General features: G+C 32.7%; 1 protein-coding gene across 1 annotated transcript in view; it reads right to left on the bottom strand.

The window, feature by feature from the left end:
• The window catches only part of LOC148597342 (uncharacterized), a 31,582-nt gene extending 18,942 nt beyond the window's left edge, over positions 1–12,640 (bottom strand). The window contains exons 1-10 of the mRNA XM_088562800.1: positions 12,507–12,640; positions 9,562–9,814; positions 8,591–8,732; positions 7,453–7,555; positions 6,781–6,974; positions 6,135–6,191; positions 3,874–4,080; positions 2,271–2,954; positions 1,626–1,722; positions 340–410 (exon numbers count right to left, since the gene is read on the bottom strand). Of these exons, the coding sequence (XP_088418926.1) occupies positions 340–410; positions 1,626–1,722; positions 2,271–2,954; positions 3,874–4,080; positions 6,135–6,191; positions 6,781–6,974; positions 7,453–7,555; positions 8,591–8,732; positions 9,562–9,726 (1,720 nt within the window). The 5' untranslated portion in view covers positions 9,727–9,814; positions 12,507–12,640. The remainder of the gene's footprint in view (positions 1–339; positions 411–1,625; positions 1,723–2,270; positions 2,955–3,873; positions 4,081–6,134; positions 6,192–6,780; positions 6,975–7,452; positions 7,556–8,590; positions 8,733–9,561; positions 9,815–12,506) is intronic.
• Between the last annotated feature and the right edge of the window lie 368 nt (positions 12,641–13,008).

Raw genomic sequence — 13,008 nt, 5'->3', positions numbered from 1 at the left:
TGTGAAAGAACTTTAATTCATGGATACCAATTCCCTGGATCAAGAAGAATCACAAGTCCTTGAATTCTTGAATTCTTGGTTTTGAGGTTTTAACAATACACATCAATGGAAATCTTGTGGATTGGCCCTCCCATGAATACCATGAAAACTGGTACTCCACTAACAATAGTACTTTCACAGTAGTTAAAGATGACAAAAGGTTTTTAAAAAAAATGGAGAAGAACCCAAATTAACGCACACAAGGCCGGCACAAGCTCACTAAGATCTAAAAAACTTAACTAAAAATTTAAACACAATCTCAGCTCTTACTCGAATTAGACATATTTTACAAATATTTACTTATGTTTTTTGTCTCTGGAACAACTGGTACATTAACCATTCGGTTTTGGTTTGAACTGGAACTGTTCTGACTACAAAATACAAAAAAATATCAATATACTCATACAAATATATACATGTACATGTAGAATTTTTTTTGAGATACTATAACACAAATCTTTCATTTTTTGTGGCTAAAAGGATAATTCTTCTCTAAAACTGATGATGGATTTAGAAAATACAGTCGAACCTTGTTAAGTCAAAGGGGTCAGGCAAAATGTTCAAGTTATCTGCGGTTCAAGTCATCCTAAGTTGAGCATAACCCAGAAATAGTTTGGTTGGTGTTTGCTTTTTTACATTTACATTATTTGTTGTGTTTGTACATGAATATGTACTCCACTTTACAGGGTACTTTGGGATGTCTTGGGTTTCGTATTAGTATAGATTTTTTTTTTGTGTTACAAAGTATATCATGTTTAAATACTGGATGGCATCAATGATTTAGGGAAGTTTCCTTTTTATATTTATGCATTGAAAACATTGGAAGTTCATAGCAAGCTGTTTGGTAGAACTGTCTATCAGGCGTTTCGTCAAGCCATATGCTCTACATTACACAATAAAGATACACTATTGGAACAAATATAGCTGAAGAAATACACTTAATATCATTGAATTTTCAGACAACAGTACAATTCATCTGTAATCTTTTTATATTTTTATCAAAATATCTTATATCATAGTTAATGTGAATTTTGACATGTGATTAATATTTTTTTTCACTTAACATGCTATTTAATAAAGAGTGTCAACAAAAAATTTTATAAACCAGGCTAATCATTTTAAAAAAACATTTCTGTCATGGTTTGTGATAAAGCAATCAGTTTTCTGACTTATTAGTTGATTTTGAGACATCAGGGTTAATCAACCTCAAAATCGAGAGGACTGCTTGAAAACTTTGAGTTATCCAAGATTTTGATTCATCCGAGGTAAAATCGTATTGGGAGTTAGGGTCTAGAGTATTAGGTGCCCAATGGGGACACATAATAAAGATTCTGTGAAAGTTTCCATTAAATTCCATTCAATTTTGGAGGATAAATAACAGATAAGAGATGGGTCCCCTGTGTAAAGGTAGGAAGGAAGGGAGGGAGGATAGACACATATATCCCCATATCCCCCCACATTCAAAGTAAGGGCATAAAAAGATACCAATCATAGCCATAAAATAACATCATCAGTTCTTATACCTTAAATTTCTGTCACTGTGGGCTTTATATAATGTTTTGCATTATAAGTTACAGCTAACTTACCTTCCCTTCAAGGTTAATTGTAACTTGCCATCCTTCAATATCAGTTCTGTATGGATAGGAACTGCAGTTTGTGGTTTGTTCTGAGCCGACTCTGAAGCTTAATAATACAAAAAAAGGCTGTTTTGGAAAGTGTGCAATGATACAACCACTATTTAACCTCAACATCAGTATGCCCCCTCGTTTATGCATATGGTGGTTCATGCACACCCAAACATACGAATTTAGGGGTACAGATTTTTGTTTAGGGTAAAAATGATCCTTTATTTTTATTTTTCTACTTCGAGGATACAGTAATGCAAATGTAACAAATTGATGCTTGTAATTACAAGATAATTTGTAATGTTGTATTTATGATTGTCTATGCTAAATAAGATGCATGGGGAAAAAAATGGAATTTGAATAAAAAAAAACTTTGCAATCTGTTCATGCTACTTGAAAACAATCTATATATTTGACCATAAAAATGAAAAGTAAAATCTGAAACTTTGTGTGATTTTTACATACTGTTAGGTATTATGGAGATTAACAATCCATAGAGCAAAAATTGCAATTTGAAAAAATAGAATGAAAGTATATAATGAAACAATTCTGTGGTCTAAATTAACAGTAACTATACGCAACTTAGCCTTCTTGAAGAATACATACCCATACTCGTTTCCAATGACCTATACGGTTGAGTTGCTGCCATTATAGGATTTGGATTGATAACAACTCCTTGTGGTTGAGTGGCTGCCAATACAGATATGGGACTTATAACATCCCCTTGTGGACCAGTTGCTGCCATAGTAGGATTGAGCGTGATAGCTACCAATTGTGGGACAGTTGCTACCGCAATAGGCATTGGTTTGATTGCTGTCATACAAGGATTAGGTATTACAACAGCTGGAGGAGGGCAACGGTCTACAATTCTAGAACTAGGTCTCCTTTTTGACTGTTTTTGTGACTTTGTAAAAGATTTGGCTGATGCCATAAAACCACTAGAAGCACTCTCGTCTACTACTTTAGATGGGGTTATATTGGTTGATTGGACACCATAAGTTTGAGGAAACATTATTTTACTGGCAGAGTCAGGTGTTTTATGTGTTTCATCCAAGTTCTGTGTAAATTCATAATTCATTTCAGTTGGTTCAGTCTTCATCGGTTGAGAAGCTGTACATTGATGATCAGAATTCAGACTGTCTTCTGAATCTTGAGGGGTGTTGCCAAAGAGAGCATCATTTTCGTACGCCATTGGTTTTGAGTCAGAATAGTCTGTAATTGGTTCTGTTTTAATTGAGACAAGTTTTTCAAGTATGCAGGCTCTCTTAGAATTAACAGGAGTTGCTTCATCTGAAAATGATAAAATAAATAACTATATATAAATTGTGTTGCAAAGTTTTCGTTTGTCTTATTGATAACTTTCATTATTAGCTCAAAGAGGAAATTTTAACTAGTGGTTTGACAGAATTATGAACACCATAAGTTGGTGCACCATTAAAAATAGATTTTGCACAGATGTGAGCTAGAAAACTATTAACTAGGTCTACAAATTGATATCCTGCTGATGAAAACATAAATACATGTATATCAAAAAAAATTCTTCAAACAAGAAGTTAATGTCCTTCAAGTCTGAAATCAAATCCAACAAAATGTAAAACCTATCTACAAAATATCAAGTAGCTGAGAAAACTGTAACAAAACTGTGTGGATGGAGAAATGGACAGACAGATAACATGATCACAATATACCACCAACTGTAAGAGTAATCAAGGAAACTAAGGTTATAGCAGTAATCAAAAGAATGTAATCCAGGGACAAAGACTATACATGGAAAACAGACAAACACAACAAAGAACATAAAGTAACTAAAATCATACATACAAAGTAACAAAAGCAAATGAGCAACTCGGACTCCACTAAAAACTGGGAGCATAGACCAGGTGCACCGGTAGGGTAAGCGTCCTCTGCTTTTCTAGAAACACCCGCCGAGTTACTCATAAAAATGGGGTACAAAAATAAGTTATAACTAATTACCTTCAATCTAATTTCATGGTTAAATAGAAATTCAGGTCCTTAAAGTATTTGTGATATTTTTTTGCACAAGTACTACCGGGAGATTCACTATCCTTAAAGTGTGATTTTTTTCACACAAGTACTATGGAGAGATTTACAATCCTTAAAGTGTAATTTGCAGTCAAAATTAATAGAAACTACAGAGAATCTATAAAGTAAACACCTCTGCTGATCATTCTGATAATAAATTAATTACCACTATGCATAGATTTTGTTAAAATGTCAGGGAGCCCTGTTGCCATCTTCAGTCTTTTTGTGAGACTTCCTTCCTTGCTTTTTTGCTGCATTTGTTTCTGTATGCAATTCATTGATTCATCATGTGGTCTCTTGTCACCAAGTTTGTGTCTGTCTTGAACCATTTCTGTTTCATCGTCATCATCATAATCATTTTGTACAATTGGACCTGCAATAATGTTATGTTAATTAGAAGAAATAGAACTACACACACTGTAGCTACATGTTGTAAGTGTAAGTTTTCATTAAAATCAGGAGCATGCTTGTCCAAATCCCACCAATTTGACAATTTAACTTCACTCAAGGATGCTTCCTCTATTTTTAAAGACCATTATTTGATCTCTGCATCACTGGATTTGCTTAGAATGTTAGAAAAATTAGGTTTTTAACATAGTTATCTGCCTTTGAGAGGTTTATTTTCATGGCACTTCAATGAAATTATAACTAAATTTACCAAATTGATATGGAAAACCTTTACTTCCAGAAATGAATTTTTTCAAGTTGAGACAACCCATGCAAGTTAAGGTCACTGGCTCTCGTCTTAACTTGTTCTCTTAACAAATGAAATGTCATCAAAGTGGTAGTGTCACAGACATATTTAAAAGGAGTTGTCCAACAGTTATGGCTCAAGAAAACTTTGGTAGGACTATGAAAAGGATCATTTCATTGATAGATAGTTTCTTTCTACCTATTATAGTTTTCATGATATTGGCTGAAAACAGTAAAAATTAATCTTTCAAGGGCAATAACTCTTACAAGGAGTCACCTGACAACTTTGATCCCTGAAGACTTTTGAAGGCCTTATAATAAGGGTCATTTCAGCTAAGAAATAATTTTGCTAAACCTCACACTTTTGGGGAAATGTGTGAAAAACTACTGTCTGACCACTTTGTTCTATTTTTAGTAACAGCAGCCATGTTTTACGACAGTTCAAAAATTCCCATCTCAGTTCTATGTACGATACCCCAAGGAACATTCATACAAAGTTTGGTTCCAATTGGTCAAGTAGTGTCAGAGAAGAAGAGTTTTGAAAAATTGTTCACGATGACAACGAACCACAAGTGATGGCAATAGCTCAAATGGCCTTTGGCCAGGTGAGCTAAAAATGACTTGAGTTCTTGATCTCAAAAAAAAAAATTACCAGATCTTTAATCTTCACTCATGTAAGATCCTATTAGATTTTTCCTTGATGCTGATAGTAGAAATAGTCAAACTAAAGTTTCAAAGTGGTATTGTTTTCATACCATGTTTCACCTACTGCCAGATTCTTAAAGGGACTGACACCAAAGTAGCTATCAACTGAGTGGGCTTTAATGTCAAACAGGAGGTTAAACTCCCATGTTAAAAACTCATTTTTATTGCTAGGTCAGACAGATTAAGACACATAACCAGAGTTATTCTGTTTATATTAGTTTGTTGTACTTTCAAGATAAAAAATATACAGATTGTTGCAGAAGGGATGATGGTTATATCAAAATATGGTGCACATACATGCAGACCAATATAACAGCCTTAGTTTGGTGGGTTATCCTGTATCGTGAATACCTACCTCAACAATGGAGCATGGAAAGTGACAGTGTCCAAAGCTAATATCAATTGGTACTTACATTCTGAATGCTTGCAGAAAATATTCCTGTTCTTAAGAACATTTACCAAAAATGAGTGCAAACTGTGAATAATGTCATAAGCCTACTGGTTGCTTAGTTCCTTTTGGACTACAGGTTCATTTTGTATGAAATAATTTAGTACTGTGATGTAACTAACATTCATTGGTCCAAAGTCAATTTATCAAATAATCATTACTTGAAAATGTTTTATCAATTTTTAATTTAGATTGGAATTAATAAAAAAATAAACGTCAAGAATTATTTTTAATTTTTGAAAAAGACATTGTATAGGACCTCCCCTAAATTGGTAAAAATATGGGAAATAATCATGATCTGTGTATTAACTATTTTTATAGGGGTTAAACAATGGTGCATTTGTTGCATTACACCATATCGGTTCCTTTTTTATGATGTGAAAGTCCACGCATCTATTCCTTTCCGATTTCAAGTTGAAAAACATTTTTTTTTCGACAAAAAGCCGTAACTCTTATCTGAAAAACTGAATTTCACAGAAATTTTATCTTGATTTACAGCATAATTGTAGAGCTTAAATCACCACCCTTTGGAATTTTTGTTTTTCAACTTGAGACTATAGATCTGGTTATTATGAATTTACCTGAGATGTTTACTTTACAGGACTTGCATTCTAGTAAACTTGATGATAAATGCAAAGCTAAAAATAAAAAAAAAAAAATGTGTATCAAACAGAAAAATCAATAACAAAACTATATTCAAAACCAGATAAAGATTCAATAGATATCAATCCCATAATGATGTCCGCAAAGTTTGATAATGAAAGAATTTATTCTCATGACCACATTACAATTACTACATTTAATGTACATATTAATAAAATACACTTATCTCATTGGATAATCAGCTTTACATGTGATGTTTTATGATAAAACACATCTTCAAACTATTAATAAAGGCTACGCCCAGAATTAAGTGATCGATGCGAAAATAGCTAAAATTTGACCACCATGAAAATTAGTATGTCTACGGTGTGCTGCTCCACACTACTAACAGCCTCCAGCCATGAAAAAAAAGCTGTAGAAGTACAAAACTATGGTTAACCAACTGTAGAACTGTTATCAAACAACATTCCATCACTCAAATCTGACAGTTCTCATGAGCTATTGTTTAATAGGTTAAATTAAAGGTCATGACAACTGTCAGGCTTGAGTGATGGAATGCTATTAGTGGTTCTTCAGTTGCCCTACCATATTTTTTAGGTGTATAGTAACTGCACACAAACTTACCCATTTTCAGAGATATTGGTGTCTGAAACCCACAGTTTGCACATTGTAGTAAATATCGTGTATCATACTCAGTAACAACCACCTGTTTACCCATCTCTCTAGTCTTATATCTGTGTCCATGTTTGTGGCTATAATGGCTGTACAAGGCTGCTGTACATATGGTCTCAAAGCAACACTTGGAACATCTGTGTAAACTTTAAAAGAAATAAATTCACTGGGTAGAGTTCAAATCTACTTTCAAGAGCAGATGGTAATAGACTTTATAAGTTTCAAACCAATGGCATTTATAGGTACAATGGTCCACTTGAGAAAAATCAAAAGTGTTTAAGGTCAAGCACCCAGGTTCATATGAATTCCAAGGTCCTAGATCTAATTTTGAAGGTCACAGACCTTGAACCATCACTTATTTGAACACCTGCTTGGTTTTTATGTCAAATAAAACAAGGTTCAAGCATTCACAATTAGTACTAAACTGATCATTAAACAGTTTCTATTCTGAAACTTGTTTACAGTGAAGTAATTTCGCATCTGTCAGCATGAAAATTTCCAGCATGCATGGTTTAAAAATGTTCATGGCTTTCATCTGTTTCCAACATAACAAAATACAATTAATTACACAATTTCAATAATGTACAGAAAACTTTAGTGAACTGTTAAAAAATGTTTACTCACCAGTTGTGGTTGTCAGACTCCAAACTTTCCCCACATTCAAAACAATCACATTCATTTCTTTGACCATACCATTCAACTGTTGTTGGAATAGATGTGACATGGTCTGAAAAAAAACCCCAAAAACAATGGTTACCAATATTGTAAAACATTCTTATTAACCAATTTCAAACATAATGTTAAAAAACTGCCAGACATGTTCTACAAACATAGTTAAGACATAATGTAAAAAACTGACATACATACAATGAACCCTTGCAGGACTGCCTTCAACAAATTGCTTAATTTTACACTAAACTCAGATGTATTAACATAAGGATCTCAATGCAGATATTTTATACAATGAGCAATGGAAAATATATCTCAACTGTCTTTGATTTTTGTTTGTTTTTTTTTTTTTTAAATCGGCCAGACTGAAAAACAATTTAAGAATGTAGTTTCTTAATCAATGTATCATTACAGGAATATGCAATAACTATTATCTTTTCCATTTAATTTCGGCACCAAATATCCAAAACAACTTCCGTATAGGGCCTTAATAAAAATTAAATTTGCTTGTTCTTTCCCTATCCACCTAGATAAAAAATCAATTACCTGTAGTACTACCTAAAAGATTTAATCTGATCTTAACTTTCAGCATTTTTTTAATCTTTATAAGATATCAAACTCCAAAATTAATTCTAAATTTGGAGTTCTAATTCCCCCAAAAATTAAGTCCCTACCTTTCTTCCATAAAGTCAGTACATGTATTTTGATAAAGTACCAATCCATTTAAAATTCAGACACTGACGATTGTCAACCGATGCTATTTTAAATCTACATATGCAATATTTTTATGTAACTATGATCTTCCTGCATACATTTGGTGAAAACCAGACAAAACTAGCGAAAACAAAATCAGAAATAATAAGTCTTGTGAAGTGCTAATTTCATGCAAGGACAAGAGTGCAACAAACGAGAGAAAAGCTTAGATTGTTACATGTACAAGTATGTGGTCAGTAAAAGTTTCTTATTTAGAACAGAAGTGAATTTTGTGGGTTTTTGACATGCATGGACCATCTCCTGTCTGATTTTTTTAAAGGCCTAGAAGATGTACATTTTTACATAGATTCTATAACAGATGGTTTTAAACTTCTCCTACCATCTCCTTTTGTCTCCCTCACAATCCCTGGGATTTGGTGCTTGTCAATCTTTAATCCTATTGCAGGACAATGGTTTCTATTTATCCATTGTTTTTCACTTTTAACTTCTGTAGGATATTTCAACTGGTACCCAGTTTCAATCTGCATGATATGGAAATATGTGTACATAAGTATTAACCAGACATGATTTTATGAGGTCTACAAACTAAGTGGAAATTAGCAAAATCGAAAGTAAATATACATTAAAAAAAGAATCATAATGGTAAAATCCTGATTTGAAATAGCGGGAAAAAATCATGTCTGATTAACAATATAGGGTAGCATAGTGCGCACCCAGTTGAAACATGAATATTGTAAACTAACTTATTTTCACAAGTAATAAACAATCAAGAAAATCAATTGCTGCAAAAAATTTTTTTTGCTATGAAATACATGCTGATCAGGCTATCCTTTGGAAAATAAATAGTTGAGAAATTGAATTAATATCATTAAATGGAAAAACAAATTGGTTTGTAGTAGAAAATAAAACATCAGAACTGAAACTTTAATGGTGAGCAAAACAACAGTTATTAAAGAACTACTTGCGTGCAAGTTTTTTTTTCTCTTCATAGTATAAACAGTGTCCTAGCACAAATTAAAATGGCTGAAAACTTATCAAAAAGCTTCTGGAAGTCTGCACAGTATTTGAAACAATTCTCCTCATATTGAGTCATCAAATGTACACACAGGGCTCTAAATTTACTTTCAAAAGAAGAAAGTCCTGAACATTTCCAAGTTTCAAATCCATAGTCCACTAATGGAAAATCACAACTCCTCAATAAAGTGTTGGTGAATATGGTTGAATATGAAGAAGGTGAAGGACATAGGAAAATGAAATTTCAAAGATTCTAGGTATTTCAAAGATCCTAGGTAAGATTTTGAGGGTCTTGGACCTAAGAAGACCACTACTTTGAACCATTATTCCAGTTACCTCGACCCCTGACATATTAGAAGCTTTGTTGATGTCTGCCTCAATGCTGTTTTGGTTTGTACTCCAAGTAGCTGTTCCTGGTGTACCAGACTTCTGGATAACATACATGTTCCACTGGTTTCCATGGCAACTGTCTGGTGGTTCCTTTTTGATTGAATCGGTCATGTTTTCTCTTCCAGATTTGGTATTGAGGGGTGGAAGCCTCTTGCTAAGTTAATACCAAGCTGACTTCCCAATTCTTCATTTGGATCTTCTGAAAATATTTTTTTTTTACATCACATATACAAGAATGCAAATCAAGACATACACATGAAGAATATATGCCAAAACCTACATCCTGGATGTACATGGATATACAAATGTATATATTACAATACACAGATACATCTGGTTGAGTTTTGATACTAACCTCCTACACTTCAGGAGTGCATGCTGCAACATTCATCAAGGCAGAAGGAAAGAGCTTAAAGTATGTACATATACATACAGTATGCAGAAAATCATTTTTTTTAATTTGTAAGAATAATCCATTTTATAGCATGTAGATACATGTAAAAAAAATTCAGATGAGCTCCTAGAGGTTAATTACTAGTTTTTAAATAAAAGCAAAACAATTATGTAGATGTAACATTGTTGATCTTAGTTATAGCTTCATAATCTCAATAAGACAGTGATCGGCAAATGTTTTAAATACATTGTATTAAATATAGTTTTATTGTTACAAATTTACTTCCAATTCAATGATTCATGTACATTTATGTATAGCTATACCTTTCCCTATAGATGTATTAATATGGATTATTTCATATCAGTGAAAAATCAGTAATTTCAATTGAATAAAACCTTTTCACATGATATTAATTAATCTGCAGTAAATACTTTTACCAGTCAATACTATGGTGGTGGTCAAAACAAAAAATATCTATAGCGCCAAATCCCAAAAGGGATTACGTTTAGCAGTGTCCTAGTTTCGGCAAAATGGAGTGGCGCCGCACCCCGCCCCTATCACACCCGCGCCCCTCTGCCCCTATTGAGTACCTCCTTAGTGCCCATTTACAATTAACTGAATGTCCCTGTAATATTACACTCAAGCTTATAAATTATCGGTACTGCATGCCAATTAAAAAGTCACCTTCATTACCTGCATCCTGTCCTAATTAACCCTCAGGTAAACCTCAGGTAATTATCGGTCATAAATCAACTAACCAAGGTTATCGGATGTTGATTGACAAGTAGAAGATGGGTCCTGATTGGACCTATCACCATTTTATGGACAGCCAATCATTGGTTAATAATTAATTTCTACTGCACAATGAATTTCACAAAAAATTTAAAGTTAACAAGTCCAAATTTTGTATAACCATTGTTGTAAACAGTTGCATGTTGCACATGTTTGTTTATTCAAAATGTTAGTTACCTCCCTTATACATGTAATTTCAATATTTTAAAAATATTATAATAACTTAAACAGTGCAAGACATGTTCCAAAAGTTCTGACTGCAATAATTATAAGGAAATAATAATTCTCTTAATTAAATAGAATTTTGAAATTTAATAGGAGCAATATTAAATATTTGTTATATTTCATGCAACATTTCACCTTATAATGTGTTATAAGTAAACAGAATCACTAGCCCTTAATCAGCAATAACATATTGATGAAATGCAGCATATCTCTGTGAACACTGATTATGTATGGCTACATGTCATTCTATAAGAACTAATTATTGGAGGGTGATTTTGAGCTTTAGTAATTCAATCCTGGCTGAAATATTTCAACAAGTATTTACTTTCACAAGGCATTAGATCAATTGAGAAAGGTTTTACAATACAATAAGGGTGTGGTGCATATATTAATGGAGTAAACCTTATTCAGTTTGCAAAATATGATGCAACACTGTGCATCCACATATTGTCCCACCTTCATTTTCAAAAGTTGGTAGGTATGTAGTCAGAATACAAACATACAAGAAAAAAAAATGAAGGAAGATATTTCTGACCTAATGCAAACATAAATCTTAAAAAAAAACTTACAATCAATGTCCCTTTTCGGTTGAAAAAAAAAACATGCCCCGTATTAAAGTTCCCTCTTCCCTGCATCCCTCTATTTTAAAATCCTAGCTAGAACACTGTTTAGCAATATACATGTACATGTAAAAAATGGAAAAATGAAACAACTCAATACATGTTTATTATCTGATCATGTCATATATGACGAAGCGTTAATGCAACCATTGCTTTGACAGATCAGAAACTGATCAGCGACAAAAGACGGGTCACAATTACAGTTGCATGGATCAATTCAGGTACTGGAGAACGACTTTTTTCCATTTGAGTACTGAAAGAAATTATTATGGAAAACTAAGATACATGACTGCACTAACTGTAGAGCTTAAAATAACACCACTTCACAGTTAGTTACTATTCTAAATTGAAATATGACAGAGATGTTGCAATTTGCATATAAGATACTGTTGACAAAAACATTTACCTGTATCGATTTTGGTTAAGGGCAATGATTATTTATGGTAAATTAAATATCTGACTTTTTCAAGCATTGTTTTCCTTCACACATGGACTAATTACACATGTATATTGTCACTGCTTCACAAGACTAAAACTGACCACTCATATTCGATGGGAAAACGTTTTTGTTTCTTGAAGAAGGCAAAAATTACAAAAATTGTCTTGAATTGTTTTTGTTGATATGTTTTGTCCTAGATATTGACTTTTTAAAAACCTTCATTTTAATAGCTATTTGGAGACAGTAAGCAGGGTATTCAATTAGCATACATGTATACAGCACATGTATAAATACATTTTCTGCAAATACGATTTATATATGCCCTCAATTTGATGCGGATTTTGTTTAAGTTCGAACCCCCCTTTTCAGACACCTTACGATTACAACTAATAGGTCTTTCAAAGAAATCGTGAAATTTTACCATTCCATTAGAATATTTCTGAGGCGCTAGACTACCTCCACAAAATACAGCGTCCAAGCAGTAAATTGTGTACTTCAACTTGCATTTTTCATCAACCGTACTCACGTCATTAACCTTCCGCATTTTAAGGTAGACCATACCTTTTTTCTCAAATCTTGTCTTAAGAAGAAATATTCAACCATAGGTAAAGAAAATTTATTTCTATAAATATTCTTGACATACATAAAATTTAATCAACTGATCATAATTGTATGTTTGTAAGATTACAGTATCAAAGATGGAAAAAAAAATAGTTCTGTATTGTTCCGCAATATAGTATTGATTGTCCTATGCCAAGTCATGACATGTAAATTGATATCCCTGTCGATCCTGTATAATCTCGGACATGTACGCATTATGTGTCCCTGATATAACTGAAAATCTTTATTGCAGTAAAAATCTACCAAAAATCTACAACATTAAACCAACAAAATTTTGAAATATGTTAATTTGTAAAAATAAT

The sequence above is a fragment of the Perna viridis genome, chromosome 15 (genome assembly GCF_037379345.1).
Source record: "Perna viridis isolate PV_CMFRI_1.1 ecotype Kerala chromosome 15, ASM3737934v1, whole genome shotgun sequence".
NCBI lineage: Eukaryota > Metazoa > Mollusca > Bivalvia > Mytilida > Mytilidae > Perna > Perna viridis.
This window is presented reverse-complemented; position numbering and strand designations above follow the sequence as displayed.